We start from the raw sequence: 25,133 nt of genomic DNA, 5'->3' as shown, positions 1-25,133 counted from the left end.
AGGTGAAAGAAGGAAGGGAACACAGGGAGCATGGAAACCTAGAATTGGTGTACTAGACAGAGGGCTCAGGTTGTAGAGGTGAACCTGCACTGACAAGTAAAGAATGTTGTTACCCCGGACTGACCATAAGCATGAGCATGTTCCTTGTTCTGCATATGAAATGGTCAGGTTGGATAGGACTTGCTAGACAGACTCTGCCTACCCAAGGATGATTCTGGGACCTGATAAATTTATCCATTCTCCATTCTTCTACCTCTTCCCTATTCCACCCTTTTCTTATTGAGGCCTGGAGAACTTTTTGGAATTTTCCTATTCTTTTAAGCCTTGTTTACTTGCTGTTTATACCTTAATGATGAGATTTGTCTCCAGGCAAAGATAAAGTAAATTTTAAATTTTTATTTGTTATGAGTGCTGTGCTATGTGTGTGAGTGTTATAGAGAGTGTAGATAAGGGGAGAAATGCAGTAAAAGGCTGGAATTTTAAAAAATTAACTAAAGGATTGAAAGGCCAGTCTTTGCCTGATGGCCTCAGAGTACGAAAAGAAATATTTCTTCTCTAATCTTTGAACTTTGTCAATTTCCATTAATAATTGGCACTAACAGACTCTGAAATAGCAAGGGGAAGGGACAGCCTGAATGCGAGGGACCATTGCCAGACTCTTTAAAGAGCCACAAGTTTTTCTAGTGACACCGATGGGTATTACCTGACATGTTTATGTGAAGAAAGATGTTTTTCATATTTTTCAATGTGTGCAAACACAATCTTTTATTCCTTGGGGAAAAAAAAGATCTCAGAACTTTGATAGGAAGGAAATAACAAGCATTTATAAAGTGTCTAATATGTGCCAGGCATTGTGCAAAGTGCTTTGAAAAGTATTGTATCATTTGATAGCATTAATGCAGTGACTAAATCAGAACTTCAGAGGCCTGTGTTTTCTCAGATGTAACCTAGGTGTTGATTTGTTTGGTGTAAGCTAACTTACTTGTCACAAAGATTCTATTGTGTAATGGGGAGAGGGGTTACCTAGGGCAAATCACTAACCTCCTTGTGTCAGGTTTCCTTATCTGTAAGATGGAAGAGGTTGGACTGAAAGGCTTTAGAGATCTCTTCTGAATCTATGATCCTATTATACATTTTTTTCCTGACTCTTTGTGTAAGTAGCAACATATATTTATTATTGTCTCTCAGAACCTCTAATTCAAGGTTCTACTTGAGGTGTCTCCTCTTCTTTGTCAATGTGTTCTTCCCCCGCCCCCAATCATCTTATATCTATTTTCTAACTCTATATACATATACATACTTAAGCACACATTTTCTCTCCCAGCCAGACTGAAAGCTCCTTGACAGTGGGGAATGTTTTTACTCTTGTCTTTGTATCCCTGGCCCACTTCATTGCCCAGGATATGGAGATAGCAAGTACTTAAAAATGAGTGCTAATGAATTAACTGATAGACCATCTGGGTGACCTTGGGCCAGTCTCTCAATCTCCATGTGCAGGAAGGTCCTAACTGGTAAAATGAGTAGGCCTCAGAGGTGCCAAACTCAAATAAATCCCTGCAGGCCACATATTAATCTCTATTGTGTTATATTTTTGTTTACTTGGTGAAACAATTCCAGTATGGTTTGGGCTAAACTCAGGAATTTGGGAGCTTTGGAGCTAGTGTATTCCATGAATTTGACACCTTTATTGGTTTGGTGATACATCCATGATCCAACGACCAATCGGCCAGTCAACCCAATCTGAAACCCAACCTATCTCCATTATAAACTTCAATTTTCTAAGAGGAGGATTTGTTCATGTGTGTTATAATCTCAATATAATACTGTTTGTTACACAAAAGGATTAAGGGACAGAAAATGAACAAAATAATCTACTGATTTTAGTTACTGAAGTAGCAAGAGGATCTCATTATAAAATAAGGCCTTGTCTATTTCTAAATATTATCCTATTGTGTACAGACTATGGCATGAGTTAACAATGGATAAAGGTTTTACTTCTAAATCACAGATAATTACAGTAGTTCAACAGAGTCTTTCATTTGCCATCATGCTCCAATCATAAGTTGTAGCTTTGGAGAACAAGACTTATCCAGGGAAAAGTATTCACTTTAATAGCTACTCATGGAGAGGAACAATAAAAATAAGCCAAAAATGGAAAAAGAGGTGGTGGGGATGGGGGAGAGGCCAGTTAGGTGGCACATTGGATAGAGCACTGGCCCTAGAGTCAGAAGGACCTGAGTTCTAATCCAGCTTCAGACACTTAACACTTACTAGTTGTGTGACCCTGGGCAAGTGTCTTAACCCCTACTGCCTCACAAACAACAATAACCAAAAAAAACCCCTGAGGCAAACAGGGTTAAGTGACTTGCCTAGCATCACACAGCTAGTAAGTGTCTGAGGCTGGATTTGGGTTAATCTACCAGAGGTTCCATAGCACAACTCCAAGGTTCTCACTCTAGCTAAGAATGAGATTCTAGCTCATGCCACTAAGTTGTGCCCTTGACAAAGTTCAGGCCGAGTGGGACAAGCATAGCTCTCCCCGCAAGCCCCCCAGGTTGGCATGTTGGCACACGACTGATGAGAACGCAGCAGCAATGATCACAAAACAGAAGATAGCAACTTACAGCTTCTTTCAGATCCAAGTACCTCATAGAGAAAGTAAGAGTTAAACCACTACAAACTATGACTTATTCCTGGATCCAAAGGAGCCACATCTCACCCAGCTGTTTCTGATAAAGCAAAAATTGCTTTTCTAATGCTAAAATTTTCTTCTGTCACACCAAGATGGATGAGGATCTCAGATTACATAAGAGAAGATACCTAAAACAGATAGCCGATAGCCCAAACAACCAAGTCCCTTTTCTAACAAATCTTTTCCTTTTTCTTCCCTCCACTTACATGCTAATTATTAAATTGTCACGCAGTTTACCCATTTCGGCGACAAAATGTATAGAATGATATACAGAAAAATCAGTGTCTGGGGTGTGAATTGCCTTTCTGGGTTTGTAATTCCATAGTCCCATTAGGACCATACGGTTAACATATCAAGGCAACGGCTATTCTTGACACACAGGACATCTGAGTCCTGGTACTTTCAGCCCCATTGAATTACGACTTAGGAGACAGAACGTTTACCGTTCCTGAGGCCCTAGGGAAAGGGTGTTTTCCCAAGACTGTAATTTTTACATATGAGTATGCCTGTCTTCTATCTCTTCAGTAATTACACAAAGACAACTGAATGTGCTCTTTGTAAAAGTTCTTCATCATGCCTGTTCTCCTGTGCAGAATGAAGTTTCAGTATTCCATCAGGAATGTAAGCCAGATTCTGCAGGTTTTACTCACACTGAACTCCCTCCCACGGGCCTAGCAAGGCTATGGCTCTTTGAATTCATCTGGAAATCTCTCTTCCATGCAGCAAACACTTCAACTTTATGTTAAAACAAGCAACTGATGCTAAATTTTTAAATGATACAAGGTTTGGTACTATGTCTCTGACTAGGGATGACCTCATGTTCTCTTTGGAAAAATTGAATCCCGGAAATTTATTACAAATTTCTGCAGGTGATGATGTAATCTACAAAGTCACAGGGGAGGCAAAAAGCTGGAAGACTGAAAAAGAGAACAACCAGACAGAAGAAAACAGAGGGGAGAAAGCCCAGCTAGCCTCCTAGGAAACAGAAAACAAGGAAATAACTTGGAATGAGTGAACAAAACACCAGACTTCGAGATCCTAAATCTAAAAATAGAGCACAAAGGACCTCACTGAAAAAACTGACACAATTAGGTCAAAAAAGGAGACCAGGACTCCACAAAGCAATGTAGCAGTCCAAGTTTGGCCAAAGTAACAAGTGGAGAGAAATTCAAAATCCATAAAGATCAGCCAAGGTCTTGTTTTGGGAAGGGGGTGGTGGGGAAAAAAAAGAAAACCAACTTATCAGTGTCCAAAAGTGAGAAAAGAATTAACCACAAGTGATGAAAAAAATAAAGAAATTATCAGTAACTATTTTGCCCTTCTATATAGCAACAAATATGACAATTTAAACAAAACAAACATCAACAAAATATAAAATGCAGAATTTTCTGTAACAGAAAATAGAATAGAAATTTGAATAAAATTTAAAATATTTTAAAAGTTTAAATAAAAATCCCAGAAAAAGACATTGAACAAATCATAAATTAACTCCCAAATAAAAAAAAAACTCTAGGATTTACAAGTGAATCCTATAAAACCTTCAAAGAAGAATCAATTCAAACTGTATATAAATTGTTGACTACAATTAGAAAACAGATCCTACCAAAATTTTTAATGACACAAATATTGGTTTGACACCTAAAGTAGGGAAAGGCAAACAAGAGAAAGAAAAGTATAGACCAATATCCTTAATGAATATCAATTGAAACATTTAAGTAAAATATTAGTAGAGGCTACAACAACACATCAAAGACATTGTACATTATGACGTAAAGCAATGATGTCCATTGTCACTAATACTATTTAACAAAGTGCTTGAAATACTAGCTATAGCAATAAGACAAAAAAAGGAAATTGAGAGAATAAGCATAGATAAAGAGGAAACAAAATTATCACTTCTTTTCGGTGATATGATACTCTTCATAGAGTCCTCTTACTTGGATAAATACGCAAAAAACAATGGTGGTTTAGGCCATGGTAGGCACTTAATAAATGCTAGTTGATTATAATTATGACTGCAGCTGTTGACTATGATTATATGAATATTACACTCTTAGCAGATTTAATAACCAAATTTCCTGAGACTAACACATCTAGAAGGAACTGGTCTTGCATGTATCTTCAAAATCCACCTAAATGGAGTCACCAAGCAAGAATATTAGTTATCTCCCCCTGGACCAAATCACAGAGGAAGGTATTCCATTTTGTGGAGGAGGGTGGTGAATTCTGTTCATTAAATTGGATGCCAGATTTGCCTATGATCAGTCAATCCCAAGTGTTTCCAAAGAGTACTTCGAAAAAGTAAATAAACTATGCCACATATGGAAGACTTGCAGCCTTTTAAATTGCAGAAAAACCACAAGTTGGAATCTACCATAACATCTGAAATATAATCGCATATGGAAGTACAGAAAATATATACTTTATGCTTATATCAGTAAATGATGAACCAAAATTATCACGTTCCTAAAATTATGCCCCCCCAAAAAAACTTATTTAATTTTAGCAGTTGTTGTTAGAATGAATAATCCTTTAGTAGTAAATTCTTGCTTTTCCATAGTTTTCCTTTATAAATTGTACTTCCCATATAATATATATGACATACCTTTCTTGAATGTATAGGCCAAAGAAATTGTTTGGTGCCCTTGAATGCACAAAAATGGTGTGACAAACACTTCATTAAGAAGCTTTGAGGGTCCTGAGTTACAAAGTAAAAAGACATGATTGATGTAATTGGGTATTCCTTTGCAGATGTTTTTAAAGACTGCAATTTCTTTTTTTTCCTATTAAAGATAATATGTATTGCATCTGAAGGTAGTAAATTCAGAGGTCTAATCTAACTTAGGGCATATTTGAGTTTAAGACAATAATGAAATATGTTTGATTTTTTAAAAAAAATCTAGTGCATACAGTAACAAGTTAATATAATGAATTATGGCAGCCTTACCAAAGATTTTTAATGCAAGGAGTCATTTTGCCTTTATTTTATTCTATTTTAGCTGATTTCCTGTATGAATATATTTAACACAATTATAAAGGATATCTATTGAATAACAGAACTTCATATATGCTTCATTGAAACTTTTCTTTTGCTATTTGCTATTCTTTTAAAGTTTTAAAAAAAGATAATGAGGGAAGAAATAATCCTGTCAGAAATGATACAGGGAAAACTACACATCAATACTGCTGAGTTTATCATGATTTATATTGTTTAAGCCATTCCACCTGGCCAGAATATACCACCCCTCCCTTTCCTCTGGGTCATACTGCGTCTCTTCCTCTAAGATGCATCTAGGGCACTATCTTCTCCCCAAGGCCTTTCCTGGTGCTCACCAAATTGCTCATGTTCTCCCTCTCAATTACCTTATATTTAACTACTTCGAATATTTTTATATTTACTCCCTCTATATTTATACTTTCCATATGCATTTGCTGTCTTTTCCATTACAATATAAAGATTCTTCCATTCTTTGTATTTATGTATTCCTTAGCACAGTGCCTGGCATGTAGTGGATACGTAATAAATACTTGTTGATTGAGGTTCAAAACAATTAAACAGACCTTAAGTGCTCCATGACTAAACTAGCTTACGGAACTTTTAAACTCACATAGATCATAGAACTTAGAGCTAGAAAGGGCCTCATAGCCTAACACCCTCATTTTACAGATGAGGGAATTGAGACCCAGAATGCTTAAACATATTTCTCCAAGATCACACAGCTAGGAGGTAATAAAATCAAGATTCAAACCTAGGTCATCCAACCCTAAATCCAGTGCTTTTTCCACCATACCAACTTGAGAATAGCGTAGAAACATTCTTTTGAAAATTTGCTTACTGGTCATGATAACTTTATCTATTTACATAGGATTTTAGAGCAAGAAGTCCAATTCCTTTATCTTACAAATGATAAAATTAAAGCGCAAAAAAGCCAAATGACTTCTCTAGGGTCACGTAGCTCTAAGTAGCAGAGCAAGAATTCAAATCTATTTCTGTATCACTTTACATATAAACATATAACACATTTTTTTTTGCTTTTTTTTTTCGCAGGGCAATCGGGTTTAAGTGACTTGCCCAAGGTCACACAGCTAGTACATGTGTCAAGTGTCTGAGGACGGATTTGAACTCAGGTCCTCCTGACTCCAGGGCTGGTGCTCTACTCACTGTGCCACCTAGCTGCCCCAACATATAACACATTTTTAGAGCGATTTATACACGTATATCATATATTTATAGCAAATAGCTGATAGCACTAAAGTTATACATGTATGTGTGTATACATATATATTTGGAAAAGACCCTCCTGCCCGCAAGATTGAAGGCAAAAAGAAAAGGGGATGGCAGAAGATGAGATGAATAGATCGTGTCATGGAAACAACAAACAGGAACCTGGACAGACTTTGAGAGATAGTGAAGGACAGAAGGGCCTGGCATGCTACAGTCCACCGGGTCAGGAGGAGTTGAACACTACTGAACAACTGAACAACAACAGTGATATATGGTGCTTTAAAGTTGACAAAACTCTTTATATATTACATATGCAATATCTCACATTTACACTGGAAATCAATCAGAATTAATATTTCATTAACATAAGGAACTGTGATGAGGAAACTCCCTTAATGATGCAGATTTTTTCATTCTTAGTATTGTATCCTCAGTGCCTGGCACATAAATGCTTATTGATCGATTATTGATTATCACCTGCTCTGTGGCTGATAACCCTAAAAAGGCTCCCTGGGGCTTATTTACGTAGCGTTTCTTAATTTACAAAATATTTTCTTCAAAACAACTTTGTGAGATCTACAATGCAAGTATTATTGCCCTCATTTTACAGATAAAGAAATTGAACTTGATATTTTGGAGACAGCCACATACATAGCTAATAAATGTCAGAGTCACACTGAAATTTAGATTCTTTGACTCCCAAGTCCAAGGCTCTTTCCATCACACCATGCTGTAATTATAATTGTGAAAAACTTTGACATATGTTTGTGTGCTTTATTTATATGCATAACATTAAATTCTGCCAATAATGTATTTGTTCTGCATTTCTCTTCCCCCCACCCTGCTTTCCCCTGCCAAAGAAAAGATAGTATTACTAGTAATTCATAGAGAATGCCTGCTGCACTCTGGAGCCCAGGAGGGTCTACTCATAACCAACTTCAAATCTGGAAATCATTATTCTATGCCTAATTATTGGGCAGAAATTATTTCTTATCACACATTCTCCTAGGTACTTGTTCAACAGTTTCAGTAGCTGTAATTAAAAATATTTTTCACGATGTCTAGGAAAAGTCATCCTGGAGAAGAGTACATTAAGGATATGGTAAAATCCCATTAGGGTACAATTCAAGTTTCATTACAGCAAATAAGACTTGGAATAGCAACATTTCTCACAAATAGTCTTTTTTTAATGTAGAATAAGATGTCATCCTGGGGGACAGACAGTACAAATTTAGAGAAGTGTTTTGGAAAGAAGCTTTATTTTTAAGTGAAATTTAAATGTTCAACCGAGAACTGAGTCATAACTAGTTCCTCTAATTAATTTTTTTTAATTATAGCACAAAAAGCACATTTTGAAAACTAGATTTCTTTCATAGTATAATCAGTAATTCCAAATTAGAGATCAAGCTCTGTAAATGACCACACAATAACCTTTGTCCATTTGGTTGAGCTACATCAGGAATCATAGTGTGTTTTGATGTCCAGGCCAAATTATACAAGACTTTCCCCGAAACCTCTTCCCAACACCCCTTTGCAAATGCAAATGTTATTGCCCGTGTTTTTACAAATAAGGAAACTGAAGCTCTAAGAGATTAAGTAAAAAGTAAGAAACTTTCCCCAAAACCTTGATTCTTGTACCCTGGGTCACTCACTTCCTCATTCCATACTCCAGGGGAGGCTGTTCTCATGGGCTAGTAAGCAAATGCATACGGAATGTTTTCTCAAGCTTGTCTAGTTGAATAATGAAGGACAATGGACAAAACCAAAGGTACTCTATTATTTTCATAAATAATATAGGTTAACACTTTCAGGAAACCTGGTTCAACTGGATCACAGAGGATACAAGCAACACAATTCAGTTGGACAAGCATTTCCAATATTATGATCTGATCCAAAACATCTTATCCACACTTTCTTACTCTTCCTGAGCAAAGAAAGGCTAACAAAAAGCTCAGGAGGAAGGCTAATCTTACTTGAAAGAAGAGGGAAGACCAAGAGGGAAAGCAGGTAGGACAGAAACTAAATTTGAGCTTATTATTTATCCAATCTCATTTTAATGTTATATATTTTAGGACTATTAAATAATTAGAGCACAAAAATAGGCAATGTCTTGGTCAGGTTAACCATGTCATTTAGAAATTACTCTGTAGAACACATTAAACACTTGGATGAAACAGAGTTGTGAAGCCCTAGGTTTGAATCTTGCCTCAGATATTGTGTGACCCCGGGCAAGTTTAAAATGAGGGAGTTAGACTCCAAGATCTGGACTCCTAGACCCTACCAACTCTGAATCTATGATCCTAAAATCCTATGATCCCATTGTGTTGAATATGATTGATTTTACTATTAAAAACTAATGCCTTACTTATTAAATGAAAAAACCTGAATGTAAAAAATAGAATTCAATATTTGTTCAACAAGTTATCCATGAAGAGTAAGGGATATTGACTACAAGAACTTTAATTATACATATATAATTTAACAAAGGCTGAAAGAGAAATGAGAAAGATGTTAATTGACTTAATGTTAATTAGTTCTTTTTTGTATTATGTTTACTTATAATACTTCTATATTTTTGACTGGTCAATGTGGATACTCTATGCCCCCCACAAGGCAGTCCCTGCTCATTTTTCAAAAAGGATTTTTATAAACAACAGTGTGTTGGTAAGCAAAATGGGCTCCTTAGCACTTAGTTTAACAAGTGCCCTTGAATAGTTTGGCTTTTGTTCCCTTTGAGTAATTCATTGAGCCTTACCAGGTGCTAAGCCCCAGGCCCAAACCCCTATTAGGTGTAAAAGTTTAGTGGGTGTGGATTGGCAACTAAGGTGGGGCCCAAGGTGGGGCTAACTCCAGGGAGGGCCTAGTTTACATGTCTGGGAGAGCAGAGGCTTTTAGACTACATGGGATTAAGTCCACCTCTTTGTGACGATTCTAGGTCATGTGGGTGAGTCGCATGTGTGACTCACCCCTGACGCTGAAAAAGATATAAAAACCAGGGGTTGGCTGTCTCTTCTTTGGAGCTCTTTGCCGCAGCAGTGGTGGCACATGACTCTGGGCCAGCCCTTGTTCTGAGTTCCCGGGCTGAACCTAGATGTTGGTAACTATGAATTGTATTGGGTCTGTCTGTTGATATTTGTAATTTGTTTGTATTTTGTTCTGAAGTTCAGGGTGCTGGCTTTTTCCTCTGAACTAAGTGAATGCTGTCTGTATGCTAGATTAAAGTAAACTTGTCAACCCCTTCACCTTGCTTTCCTTAGTTAAGCAGATCAAAAGAACCTGTGCTGTTGGCAGTTTTCCGGGTGCTGGCTGTGGGTGGATCTTACACCCCCACAGAAGCTGCTAGCTGGATTGCTGAAACAGGCAGCTAGGTGGTGCGATGGGTAGAGTGCCAGGCCTGGAGTCAGGAATAAATTTGGCCTTAGATGGTTACTAGCTGTGTGACCCTGGGCAAGTCACTTACTCATGCTTGCCTCAGTTTCCTCATATGAAAAATGAGCTGGAGAAAGAAATGGCAAACCACTTCAGCATCTTTGCCAAGAAAATCCCAAAAGGGGCCAGAGGAGTCCACTGAAAAATGACTAAACAAATAAACAACAAATTAAGCAAACAATTCATATCTGGTAGGAAACCTTCTAGGTAATGAGCCTCTCCAATTCCACTCAATAAATATTTATTAAGCACCTACTATATGCAAGGCACTGTGTAGGCAATGGAGATACAAAAGATAAGACTGACCTTGCTGTCAAGGAGCAAACATTCTACTTTGAGGGATACCACCTGTATACAGAGAAGTAAATCTGAGCTTTACAAACTGTAATTACAAAGTTGGGGGCAGGGTGGAGTGAAGATGGGGTAAGAAGTAGTGCCTGAGCTAAGCCTTGGAAGAGATTCCAAGAACAGTGGTAAAGAGCCAAGACAGTGGTAAAGATTGAGGAAGAGCAAGTGGATGAGGAGGAATAATGTGAAATAGCTAGGAAAGATCATTTGGAGACAGATTATACAAGTTTTACAGTGCCAAACAATGGAATTTTTATTTTATTCTGGAGGTAATAGGGAGACACCGAAGCTTCTGGAGTGGAGGCTGTTAACATATTCCTCATGCCAGACACACAATCTGTCACTGGAGCCCGTACACAATCAGTTAATGAATATTTTTTTTCTTTTCTATTTAATATTTGTTTTTTCTCAATTACATATAAACGAAAATTTTTAACATTTGTCTTTTAAAATTTTGAGTTCCAAGTTCTCTTCTTCCCTTCCCGCCTCCTTGAGAAGGCAAGCAATTTGATATGGATTATACATGTGCAGTCATGTAAAACATTTCCATATTAGCTATGTTGCAAAAGAAAATAGACCCCACCCCCAACAACAACAACAATAATAATAAAGTATGCTTCAATCCACAATCACACACCATCAGCTCTTTCTCTGGAGGTGGATACCATTTTTCATCATAAGTCCTTGAGAATTTTCTTAGACCATTGTATTTTGGAGAATAGCTAAGTAATTCTCAGTTGATCATTGTAACAACATTGCTGTTACCGTGTGCAGTGTTCTCCTGGTTCTGCTTATTTCACTTTGCAGCAGTTCATGTAAGTGCTCCCAGGTTTTCCTGAAAACATCCCTTTCATCATTCCTTAAAGCACAATAGTTTAAAGAGTGTTTATTAAGTGCCTACTATGTGTCAGGCACCAGGTGTTGGTGCTAGGGATGCAGGTACAAAGAACGAAGCAATCCCTAACTTTCTCATTTGTTAGATTGGCCAGAATAGACACTAGGCTAATAGAGTCTTAAAGAACCCAGGTCTGGTTGGTTCCATGCCATAATGAAGTCTCAGGATAAAATTTAGCAGAGGCTTTTTTCAGGAGACTAACATAGAAAAGAAGGAAAGAAAGTTAATACCATAACAGTACGCATTTGCTAATTCTGCCACCAATTCATGAGATTAGCCTGCTGCCTCCAAGCCTGCCAAGGGCTTTGTTCTTAGTCATCTGTAAAACAGAAAAAATTCCCTTCCTCAGAAAGAGATGCCACATTTTCTACTTCTCTTTATCTCTCCTCAGTACTTAGTCTAGTGATCTGTACACAGTGAATGCCCAATCAATGTGATGCAACTCTGTAGAAACACATTCTATATACAGGTCTCTCCAAAAGGGCAAGAAGAAACCCACTTGAAAGAGTTTAGTAGCAGGAGTGTCTTGAAGGAAGCAGGAAGAGAGCCTGGCAAATTACTCAAAAGTTGGGGTATAAAAAGGATAAAGGCAAACAAGGAAGAATTACAGAAAGAATCAAAATTTCAAGCAAGAGAAGAGAGAAAATAAGAACAATTATGGAAAACCTTGACAGTGATTTGGCTTCAAATACTGATGGAGACAATTTTATGGAGACAATCTTCAAAGCACCAAAAACCAAACCTTACTATCGCTATGGGAAACGGCAAAAAAAAAAAAAAGAAAGCACTGTGTTTGCAAATAACAAACTTCTCCCATCTGTTGCATTGTTGATACACTTTCCGAAGAGCCAAAAGCCTTTTAAAATTCCTATAATGATATAAAATATTTTTCAAAAGTCTAGGTTAGTCACTTATCACATTCTGATACCTAGAAGCATATCAGGTATACGAGCAGAAACATGGGCATCGCGTGGAGAGATGAAAACAGTTTATAGAGGAAGAAAAAGCTAGCTACACTCTTGAGCCCAGGAGAGTCTCTTCATGACCAAGAAAGCTCAGATCACAGTGATCACACACAGTTGTTTCCCAGTGCCAACTCTCAGCCAGGAAATAGGTTTTCTTACCAATACAGTGATGCTGCTGCTAGGCTTCCGCAGTTAAGGCCTATGTCCTGAATTCACAGAAGTAATGAGGTGTTTTTGCATCTGATGTTACCACAGGGTAGGAGGGATATATTCCTTTGGGTAAAAGGAAAGAAGCATCCTGGGATGAAACTGCAACCTCCGCCACGGAGGCAGCCCAGGCAAAGAAAGAGGACACCAAAGACAATGGATATCAATATCTTCTAAATACCCAACATTAGGGCAAAACCAATTACCATTTCTATGTAGATGATTCCCAGATCTATATCTCCATACTCTCCCAATTACCCTAACCTCCCAATTCCTCAACTCACTCTTTTCCCAGGAGCTACTTTTTCATTCCCCTAAGCTACCCAGATGGTCACACCCTAGATCTTGCCACCAGCACTCACAAATGCACCACTTACATCTTCATAAACTCTAAAATGGCCTTATCTGATCACAATCTGTTGTCATCCCACCTTTCCTTCTGCCTTGCAACAAACCTTGTTTATCATCTCCACTGAGACCTCTATCCTGCAATCATCCATTACCCTTGGACTTGCTACACTCTCCTCCCTTCCCCATCTTGGTGAACTGTCTCCTTCTCTTGAGTCTTTTACTCCCTTATCCTATCACTCATCTCCACTCCTATTCATGTGCAGCCAAGTGAAGCTTGAGAAAAAAAAAAATCACAAAACTATGCTGCCTGGATCCACTGCAAATTTATTTCATGTAATATCAATTATGCCCATGTTCCAGCAAGACAATCCTTTTACATTTTCCTACTTGACTAACTATCCCAGTTTCCACAGTGGCTTTTCCAAACCTTTTCATCCTTCCTCAAACCTCTCCTTTTTCCATACTCTGAGCTAAGAACTGTGACTCATATTTTACTAAAAAAAAAAAAAACTGAGACCATTTGCAAAGAGCTCCCTTTTCTCCCCTCTTCCTCATCTAGTCACCCAGATGTCTTCCACCACTATCTCCTCCTTAACCCCTGTCTAAGATGAAGAGGTAGGTCTTTAGCTGGCCAAGGCCAATTCCTCTACATGTACAAATAATCCCATTTCATCCTCTCTTCTCCAGCAGATTCCCCACTCTCTCACTTATCTTCAATGTCTCCCTCTCTATGGGCTGCTTCCCCACTGCCTACAAACATGCCTATGTCTCCCCCATCACAAAAAAATCCCAAAACAAATTTAAAAAAAACTCACATTGCCATCTGCCTGGTGGACCTCTCAAACTGGATGTCCCATAGATATTTTAAACTCAAGATGTCCAACTGAGTTCATCACCTTTCACACCAAACCTTTCCCTCTTCCTAACATCTTTATATTGTTGAGGGTACGACCATCCTCCCAGTCATTCTGGCTCATAACTTAAGTGTAATATTTGATTCCTATGTACAAGGATATTTATAGCGGCTCTTTTTGTGGTAGCCAAGAATTGGAAATCAAAGGGATGCCCATCAATTGGGGAATGGCTGAACAAGCTGTGGTATATAAAGGTGATGGAATACTATTGTGCCATAAGAAATGGGGATGACGCAGACTTTGTTACAACCTGGAAAAACCTACACGACATAATGCTGAGTGAGCGGAGCAGAGCCAGGAGAACGTTGTGCATAGCCACAGATATATGGATTCTGTGAGGACCAACCCTGACATACTTCGCTCTTCTCAGCAACCTAAGGTGCAAGGACAACTCCAGGGGACTCACGATGGAGAATGTTATCTTCATCCAGAGAAAGAACTGTGAAGTTTGAATACAGATTGAGGCGCACTACATGCTCGCCTTTTTTGCTTCTCTTTTGTTTTTGTTTTTGGGTTGTTTTTTTTTTGGTTCTGTTTCTTCTTTCTCATGATTCATTCCATTGGTCATAATTCTTCTCCACAACTTGACTAGTGTATAAATTAATTCAATGCGAAGTTATACGTGATAGTTATATGAGATTCCATGCCGTCTTGGGGAGGGAGGGGAGAAAATCTGGAACTCAAAAATATGTAGAACCGTGTGTGGTAAACTAAAAATATATAAATAAATTTAAAAAAAGAAAAAAAAATATTTGATTCCTTACTCAACTCTCACTTCTCCCCCATTTCCACTGTCTTGTCAAGCCCTGTGAATTTTACCTTTGTATCTTCTCTCATATTCTCCTCTTCTCTGGCACTTCCAACACTCTGGTAAAGACACTCATTACATTATGCCAGGACTATTTTAATAGCTGCTGTTTGGTTCCTCTGCCATAAATCTCTCCCCATTATATTCCAACCTCCACTAAACTATCGAAGCGTCTTTCTAAAGCATAAGTCTGAACATGTCATCCTTCCTACTCCATAAACTCCAGTGGCTCCCTATCACTTGCAAGATCAAAAATAAAATCCTGTTTAGCATTCAAAGCCCTCTATGACCCTACACACACACGCACATGCACACGCGCGCGTGCCTTTTCAATCTTATACCTTACTCATCTCCATACCCTGAGACCCAGTGACATTGGTCTCTTTGCTGTTCTTCCACGTGACATTCCATTCCTCAACCCTGAGCATTTTCACCGGCTGTCCCCATGCCTGGAATCCTCTCCCTCCTTATCATCATCTCAATAGCACCAAGATGAGAAGGAAAGCAGAAAGCTGGGAGACAATATGTACAGCAAGCGTTTCTATAAGGGCCTCATTTCTCAAACCTATAGAGAACTGAGTCAAATCTACTCCTCCATCCTCCACATGGCTATGAAATGGATATTCCTAAATGAAAGTCTGACCTTGTTTTTCCCTTCCTCAAGCAGCTTCAGTGGTTCCCTATTGCCTCTATGATAAAATAAAAATGTGTCAGCTTGGAATTTAAAGCCCTACACAGTTTGGCTTCATTCTATCTTTCCAGGCTTATTGCAGATACATCACTCTGTGTTCTAGCCTAACTATTCCACTACCTGTTGCCCTAAGTTATCATTCCAAGTCTTTCACCAGTGCTCTTGTACAAACTTGTCCTTCTGCACAAAGGAATGCATCACCTTCTCACCTCACTTTTTTTTTGTCGAGGCAATCGAGTTTAATTGACTTGCCTAAGGTCACACAGCTAAGTGTCAAGTGTCTGAGTCTGGATTTGAACTCAGGTCTGGACTCCAGGCCAGTGCTCTATCCGCTGCACCACCTAGCTGCTCCTATCACCTCACCTTTTAAAACTCTTAGTTTCCTTCAAATCTCAATCCATGCATCACCTGTCACCCACCTCCGAAGGGTGTACAAGTACAACCTTTTGTACTTTCTTTTTTATATGTCCTATCACCCTAGTAGTAAATTCCTTGAACCATTTTTCTTTGTCTTTTATGTACTGCCAGCACTTAGCCCAGTACCTCAAATTTAGTAAATGCTTAATAAATGCTTGTTGGATTTTATAATCCCAAATAAGCTACATAGCAAATGAAATGAGACTGCCCCAACTCACAGTCTTCAGAGAGCTCTGTTACAGCCCCAATCTACGGCTGCCAACTCAAAAAGCTTTCCATTTTGAAAATTGCTGCGACAGCTGATCAGTTAGGCTCCCCTGGAATAGTCTAGCAATGTGGGAAACTCCATATTCAGTTAGTCTACATAGATGCTAAGCCTAGTTCCTGTCATTCAATACCTGCAGAGATTTAAGGTTATACTCCTCTATGAAGGCACAGCTCTCCAAGAGCTCTTTTAAGTCAATGAGAGCTGTGTCAATGAAAACTGCAGAAGACAGCCCCATGTGCTATTTGAATCATTCACAAGTACGTCAAAAGGTGAGGCAGGGCAGGAAGTTAAAAGGAAGGAATTTGCCAACCACCAAGACAGCATGTAATCTCGGGAAATATATGCATTGACAGATTACACATGTAGACTGGGAAGGTGCTTTTTCAAAATACTTTTGAAGACACATGAGAAGTTCCTGCTGAGGATTAATAGGAATTTCCAGTTCTCCAAAGATTACTTGTTTGCCATAGCAATCATACCCCTGGATTTCTAGCATTTTCAAATACAGAATTTAGCACCTGTTTGTTCCAGAAATACTTTCTAAAAAGAGATCTTTCAAAAGGCCACTTCTAAAATTAGTCACTTTCCTTCATTACAAAGCATAGTAAATTGTATTTTTAGAAAGTGCTCCACACCAGGTATTTGGCACTATCCTGTCAAATCTATGATTACCAGCAATTTACTAAGCCAGGAAACCCTTTTTTTAGTTCAACAATAGCAGTAAAGAAAGTGAAAACAGATTTATTTTTAAACAAAGACCAGTTTTTAAGCAACTTCTTCATCAATACTTCAGGGGATATAGAACTGAAAGGGACTTTTAAGATCATCTAGTCCAATCTTCTTATTTTTTTGTTGCTCAGACATGTCTGACTCTTTGTGACCCCACTTTATAGTTTTCTCAGCAAAGTTAATGAAGTGGTTTGCCATTTCCTTCTCCAGCTCATTTTGCAGATGAAGAAACTGAGGCACACAGGGTTAAGTCACTTGCCCAGGGGCACACAACTAGTAAGTATCTGAGGCCAGATTTGAACTCTGGAACATGAGTCTTCCTGACTCCAGTTCCAGCACTCTAAGCACTACGGCACCACCTAGCTGAGGCCAGGAGGTCAAACCAGCCAGCAGAATAGGAATTATTTCATTCTTTTTATTTGTATTCCCAGATTCAAGCACAGTCCTTGGTGCTTAATACATGCTTGTGGATTGGTCAAAATGCCAGGTCCCAGACTCAAACCCAGGTTTTCTGCCTTCTATCCCAGTGCTTGTTCCAATAAACCACACTGCATCCCAACCTTTTCCCCTAGAGTAGCTTAATCATAAGTAGAGGTAAGGGTGATTTTTAAATCATGGTTCTTTTGACAGCATTCTTCCTGAAGTATTAGCAGATCATAGGTGAAGAAAAATGGTACAAGAGACTGAACATCAGTTAGACTTGAGAGTGCAAAGACTCAGGTGTGAGTAGAGGCACTGACATTCATTGGTGGTGTGCAATTAGGCAAGTAATTCATCTGCAAATTACAGAGGTTGAATTACATCCATAGCATCACTCAGATAGGAAAAGGGGCCATAAACCATACATATGGTTTCCTGAAGGCCACATATTGACTTAGAAAGCCACATGTTAACATTATCTATGTTCTATTGTATTTTTATTTATTTTGTTAAATATTTCCCAATTACATTTTAATCTGATTCCACCCACATTAAGGAGTGTTGCCAGCCACTTGCTTGACCCTTCTGGACTACATATGACTCCTAAAGCCTTAGCATTATTTGATCCTGAGCACCTTCATGTTATTTAGGAAAATGATATTAAGCTCTTATAGTTGGTGAACTTGTCAGTCAATAAATATTAAGTGCCTACTTAACCTGGACAGTCTACCAGCACCATGCCAGGAAACTGAATTGCTTCCATTTCAATTGTCTTAGGAAGATTCTGAAGATCACCTGGCAGGATAAGGTACCAGACTCTGAGGGCCTTACTCGAACTAAACTGCCAAGCATTCAAACTCTGCTTCAGAGAGTGCAACTCCGATGGGCTGGCCATGTCGTTGGAATGCAGAACAAATGCTTGCCAAAAAGACTATTTTATGGAGAACTCATACAGGGCAAGTGTTCACATGGTGGTCAGAAGAACTGAAACAAGAACACTCTCAAGGTCTCTCTCAAGAACTTTGGAATTGATTCTGTGACATAGAAGACATTGTCACAGGACCGCTCAGCATGGTGTTCTCACATCAGAGAAGGTGCTGTGCTCTATGAGCAAAGCAGAATTGAAACAGCTCAAAGGAAACACAGGATGCACAAGTTTGGAGTATCCACCCCAAATGTTCACCTGGACTATCTGTGCCTGACCTGTGGTAGAGCATTCTGAGCTCGTGTTGGCCTGATCAGCCACAGTCAGACACGTTGAATCTTGACTCAAGCATAGTGATGTCATTTTGGTCCTCTTTGAGAATGAAGGGCAACAACCAAGCGCCTGCTAAGTGTCAGGCACCGTGCCAAGTGCTAGGGATACAAAAAAGGCAAAAGACAGACTTTATTCTCAAGGAGTTCAGGGTCTAATGGGGGAGACAACATGGAAACAGCTAGGTACAAACAAGCTATAAACAAGATAAATTGGAAATAATCAACAGAGGGGAAGGCACTATCACTAAGGGAGATAGGGAAAGGTTCCCTGTAGAAGGTGGAATTTTAGTTGGGACTTAAAAGAAGTCTGGGAAGCCAGGAGACAACGATGAATAAAGAGAACATTACAGGTAAGAGGCACAATCAGTTAAAAAGCCCAGATTCCAAAGATGAAGTTTCTTATTCAAGGAACAGCAAAGAGACCAGGCACTGGATTTTAGAGGAAGTGGGGAGGGGGGTGGGGGAAGGAGGAGAGGAAATTTAAGGTAAAAGAAGACTAGGAGGGGGGGTAGGTTCTGAATGCCAAAGGAGCATAATAAACTCTTTAATACATGGAAAAAGAGATTTTTCAGAAAAGCTCCTTCTGAATAAGGAATAAGGAAGCTCTTTCTGAATAAGTTTCTTCTCTGATGTGTCTTACCTGAATGAATGAATGAATGAATGAAGCATTTATTAAACACTTACTATGTGCAAAGTTCTATGCTAAGCACCAAGTATACAAATAGAAAAATAAGACAAGAAGAGAAGCTACATTTTAACAGGGCTCACAACACAGATGGAAAGGGGCAATGGTCCTTAGGGTGTAGCAGCAAAGCAAATATTAATGTTTCCTCTTTAATGTCACTACCACTCATAAAATCATATCAGTTTCTGATGTTGAACCAACTGGTGGTGCCAAGGACTTTGGTAGCAAATAGTTAATTACTCAAGTAACAAATAGCTTCAAATATGTATGTGTACACAAATATATATATACACACACACACGTATAAATATAGTTATCCCTTTCATGTGGTGGGGGGGGGGGGGTTAGGGGCAAAGCTTTGCTCTGGTGACCTGGAAAATCCACATCAAATTTTTTGGCTTTCCCCTTGCACCAAGGAAATCTGAATTATTATGGTATTAAAAGATAAGATATGTTGATACTATACAATGCTATACATATATCTTAGGCATTTCTGAGTTTCCATACTTTTTCTGTGTCTTCTACTGACCTTCTTGCGTTCTCTGTGTCTTCTGCAAAACTCCCCCCAAATTCCCATTTAATTTCTTATGCCAACCTGACATATATCAAAACCTCAAAGGGAAAAGTCATGATGTGGAAAGGATAACACTCTCTCTCTCTCTCTCCCTCTGTGTATATATATATATGTATGTATGTATATGTATGTATGTATGTATATGTATATATACACACACATATATATGTATATGTATATGTATACATATATATACACACATTTAATTTCTTATGCCAACCTGACATATATCAAAACCTCAAAGGGGAAAGTCATGATGTGGAAGGGATAACTCACTTTCTTTCTCTCTCTCTCCATACACACACACACACACACACACACACACACACACACACACACAGTTTACATCCAGTTTTCTTTGCCTAGTATTTTATCAATGTCAGTCTAAAAATATTGCCTACAGGCTAAAAGCAAGTCATGTAAGAGCTTCATATGATTAAGTGAATAACCACAAGCCTAATCAACAGACTTTATTCACCTTAAAGATAATGGAGAACAAACTTAGGTTTTCCAAAGAACCATTTTTCCTTTTCCCCATACTTTCTTTCAAGAAATAAAAGACCAATCTGAACTTAAACAATTTCAGGGGATAGTTTGTCTAGGAATAATACAATACAAATACAAATAATACAATACAATACAAATAAAACAATACAAATCTATATAACTAGTGAGAAAGTTAACTTCTTGATAAGATAGTATTGAAACTTGAAAGTAACAAAAAAGGACCCCCTTTTGTAATCATGACTGAAACAAAAAAGTCTTGTTGGATTCCCACTCAAACCACTGGGAATCTACGTGAAGATTTTTCATAAATAAGGTCTAAATAGAATGTTCATAAATATCCAGGTCTGGTTCCACTACACACATTAGCAAAAAACATCCACAACAATCCACTTTCTGACATAACAACAAGATTAAACCACTTAAAAAACAAATACTTACCGGTTTTCTTTACTTATAAAGACTTGAGTTGTACAGAGTGTCCTAAAAATCTTATTGCAGTTGTAAGCCATTAAAGCCTAAAACTGCCCGAAGAATTTTTGGAAACCCCAGACAACACTTGACAATTTACAAAATGCTTTCTATTCCCATTTTACAGATGAGAAAACTGAGGGTGAAAGAGGTTAAGTTCCTTGACCCAGGTCACACTGCTAGCTAGAAAGGGACAGAAACGAACTTAAATCTAGGTCTTCTTTCTCCAAGCCCACCATATCCACGCTTCATTATCACCAAATTTTCCGTAAATCCCATGGTAAAGGTTTTACTTGAAATCTCCCTAAGAAAAAACCCAATGCAAAAAACCAAAATGTCAAGTCCCCCATTTTCTCTTTCACAATTGCTTTACCCTCTTGTGGCTCTTGACAGTTAGGTGGTGAAGTGGACAAAGCACTAGGTTTGGTACCCAAAACATTTGAGTTCAAATCTGGACTCATACACTAGTTGTTTAATCATGGGCAAATTTGCTACCTCAGTTTCCTTATAAATGCCTGGAATACAGTAGGTGCTTAATAAATGTTTATTTCCTTCTTTCTTGCTCCTTCCTGGGTATCCAGCTCTCCCAGGATGCCCCAGGTACCCCCTTTTCAGGGTAAAGATATGAAAAGAGGGATTCTCCCCCATCATTACTGACTTAATCTCTCTCAAGTTATGTCCTACACTCCATAAAGTATTTTTATTTTAAAAGAACAAAGAGAAATGGTAATACTGAGTTCAAGTAAAAGAATCCCCAATTTTGTCATTTCAAGTGGCCAGGCAGAGAAGATACATAGTGGTGGCTTTCCTCGCCCTCATGCTCCCCAGCCCTGCTTACCACCCCAACCCCACACACACATGAACTCTCTAGTCCTTCCACTCATCCTTTTTCCAAGTCCCTTTTCATTTTTTTTCTCCTCCTAACTTAGGTACTCAAATAGAAAAAGTTAAAAACATCTTTCAGTGCTTAAGGAACTGGGTAACATGGGCCTTTAGTACCTAAATAGGTGGAAAAGTAGATCAAGCTCAGAGCCTGGAGTCAGAAAGATTCATTGCCCTGAGTTCAAATTCGACCTCAGATACGTGCCAGTTGTATGACCCTGGGTAAGTCACTTAACCCTGTTTGTCTTGGTCCCTCTTCTGTAAAATGAGCTGGAGAAGGAAATGGCAAACCACTCCAGTACCTTTGCCAAGAAAACCCAAAAGGGGTCACGAAGATACAGATTACCTGAGTTTGGACCTTGACAATGTGAGGTGTGAGTGGAGAGAGAATCTCATTAAGATCCTCTGGAATATTCTTCCTAGGTACCTTTGTGGCAAAATTAGTCTTTTGATCCTGGGGAAATCTACAAAGTCTACATTGATTAGACAATGTCCTCTAAGGGGCTAGATTTAGAAGACAATACCTATGAATAGCACCAGATGTTCCTTTGTAGTCAACAAATGAGGATATTAAATCTCAGATTTAGAATGGTAGTCTCTAGAGAAACCAAATGACTTTTCATTTTTAATAGCCTAATTAATCTCCAAGCCTTCTGATTCCTAAGATTTTAAAACTATTGCTTTTCATTTTAAAAAAAGATTAACTTGCATGGAAAGAGAGATGAGGGGGATGCAATAACAGATACACACTGCTTTTGTCATACTATGTGTTCCATTGGATTCTTGTGTCAAATTTCAAGAACACAAATATTTAGAGGGCATGGCCCATGTTTTTGCTATGATCTTGTATAGCTGTGCAAAAGCCAAAAGACTATATATGCAACAAGTATTTAATGGTTTTCATAATGAGATCTAGCTAAACAAGTAAAAATAGAAAGAACACAGGAGAAAAACTAGAGTGGGCGGCAGAGAAGGTGTGTACTTGTAGTGACTTCTATTGTTATCAACAGAAAAATCTCATTACTTTTTTTCATATTTAGAGAACAAATGCCTACTACTAGACTGAAAATGGAGTTTGTAAAGAAATGATGGCATCCTTAGCCAGAGCAACAAAAGTATTCCCACTTATAATGAGCAAACAGCATACTTGCATCCATTTGTATACGCTAAACTAAATAGATTGTAGTTTATAAAGCCCAAAGGCCACTACAAACAAACTGGCACACTTTTGAAAGGACTAGAATGAGATTCGGAGTCTTTTTTTCTTGCTTTTGTTGGAATAGTCTTTTCAGTTACTCATCATCCAACATTTCCTTTTGGCATGGACAATGAACACAAAACCACTATTAAAATAATTACTTACTCCAGCGGTTGTCTGCACAAAAGAAATGGGCATCCCTCACAAGAATCCAGCAAGACAACAGGCATCACAGAGATCCCTTTATTAACTTAGATGGAGAGGGCGCAAGATCAAAGGAAAGAGAACTGGTCGGTTTTGAGAAGGAGGGAAGGAAGTAAGGTAAGGATGGGTGAGTCCTTGGGGTGCTTTTAAAAAATTATCATTCCTGTTATGCTTTAACAGAAAAGGGTGGCTCAACTTTCTATAGGATATCGCTCTAACAAGAAGTCCAGAAACCCTGATGTATGTCTCGGAGTTTCTTCAACAAGTTGCTCACAGCATTACATCTGATCACTAAAACATGTTTATACTCAGGATATTGGCTGTCAGGAAGCAATGAATAGGGTCTTCCGAGATTCTCAGTCTTTTCTTTTCCAATGAGCCCGATTTCTGCAAACCCACAGGGGAGCCAAACAGATCCCCTAGCTTGGAATTCGCTTCTAAGCGAGGGACAAGTGACCTTGCCTGAGTCTGGAGTAGGATTCTTCTGTAACCGCTTAGGATGGAGAAAGGAGAGAGAGTTCCTTCCACATGTTGAATGTGTGTGTGTGTGTGTGTGTGTGTGTGTGTGTGTGTGTGTGTGTGTGTGTGTGTGAATAGTTGAGACAGAACCTTAATACCTCTTAAAAAGCAGTCTAATGTAAGGACAAGGCTGAGAGGATTGGGGAAGAGGGTAGAGGAGATAAAGTACCATCGTTCGGGCACTTTATCTCAACTACACTCAGAACCAATCTTCAAACTCTCTCTAGGAACACGGTCTGGCGGGGAAAGGAAATCGTTCCTTCCTGTCCAAGAGCTTTCCCCCAATTCCACCCCCATCCCCACGTCGCCCCACCCCCCAGCTCCTAGTACCCGAGAGAGGTGTCAGGTTCTGAAAGCTTTAATGGCTAGATAATCTGTTTAATCCCCTAGCCAGTCCAGCAGAGGACCCTACCCCTACCCAGAACTCCAGACCCACCTCCTCCGCTCAGCCTTCTCAGCAAAGGAGTGGGGGAAGAGGGGGAAGGGACAGGATGGGAAAGAGAATTTCACCACTCCTTTGGTGGAAAGAGCCATCCTCCAACCCAAAAAGCCAGCGCAATCTGCCAGGAGGTAGAGTTAGGGTTAGGGTAAATGGAGTAAGGCTGGAAGATGGAGTAAATTATTTAAGGCCACTGGCCTCTGCACCCCCTTTCTGTTCAGATCCCTAAATCTGTAGCTAGGACAGGAATGTATGGAGATTAGAGGGAAGCCAAGGGTTACGTTAACCCTATGTGCTCCACCAGGTTAACCTATAATACAAGGACGCCCTGCTCTGTGATTCAAAGTACAGGGGAGCCTGCCCCCCCCCCCCACCCCTTACAGGGGTGAGTGGCCCTAACTTTCCGCCCCAACCTCTATGCCTCCAGCCTCTCTCCGCCCCTGGACAGTGCGAGCCGGCTGGGGAGTAGGGTACCCCTCCTTTCAACTTTCGGGGATCCAGACCTCCTCACCTTTTCTCCGGTCAGCACATGCAATCCCTCTCTCACTTTGGCGAAGGAGCCTTCCCCCAGTTTCCTGCTGCCTATGAGGTAGTTGCCGACCCGTTTGTTGTGCTGGAAGTCACGGAGCTGCTCCCTGGACACCGCGCTCACCCAAGCTGGGAGGAAACTTCCCGCCGAGGCCAGAGGAGGCTTCGCGTCTTCCCCGCCGCCGTCTCCTCCTCCCAGACCCGAGCCTGGCGCGGGCGGCTCGCTCAAGAGCCCGTCCCCAGCCGCGGCCGGCATCCTGAGCCTTGTCTTCCTCCAGCTGCCGCCGCCGCCGCTGCTGAAGCAGCCGCCCGCCGAGGCTTTCCCCGCCCCTCCTCCTTCTCCTCCCCCTTCTCCTCCCCCTTGCCCGGGTGGGACCCAGCAGCCTCTGACACTTTCCTATTGGCCTCGACTCCCACCCCAACCCCTGGTCGCAGAGCTGTCCAGTTCCGGGCTGGCTCCTCCAGCTCCTCCTGCGTTCCACTCATCCACCCGGGAAGCCTCCTGCTACGCAC

At 39.6% G+C, this 25,133-nt stretch overlaps 1 protein-coding gene across 1 annotated transcript in view; it reads right to left on the bottom strand.

Annotated features, from left to right (window-relative positions):
- HUNK (hormonally up-regulated Neu-associated kinase) overlaps positions 1-24,882 on the bottom strand; it is a 146,683-nt gene extending 121,801 nt beyond the window's left edge. The window contains exon 1 of the mRNA XM_036747362.1: positions 24,604-24,882. Coding sequence (XP_036603257.1) covers positions 24,604-24,876 — 273 coding nt within the window. The 5' untranslated portion in view covers positions 24,877-24,882. The remainder of the gene's footprint in view (positions 1-24,603) is intronic.
- Between the last annotated feature and the right edge of the window lie 251 nt (positions 24,883-25,133).

This window comes from Trichosurus vulpecula, chromosome 2 (assembly GCF_011100635.1).
Source record: "Trichosurus vulpecula isolate mTriVul1 chromosome 2, mTriVul1.pri, whole genome shotgun sequence".
Lineage (NCBI taxonomy): Eukaryota > Metazoa > Chordata > Mammalia > Diprotodontia > Phalangeridae > Trichosurus > Trichosurus vulpecula.
The sequence above is the reverse complement of the archived record's forward strand: the minus strand, read 5'-3'. Positions and strand labels throughout refer to the sequence as shown.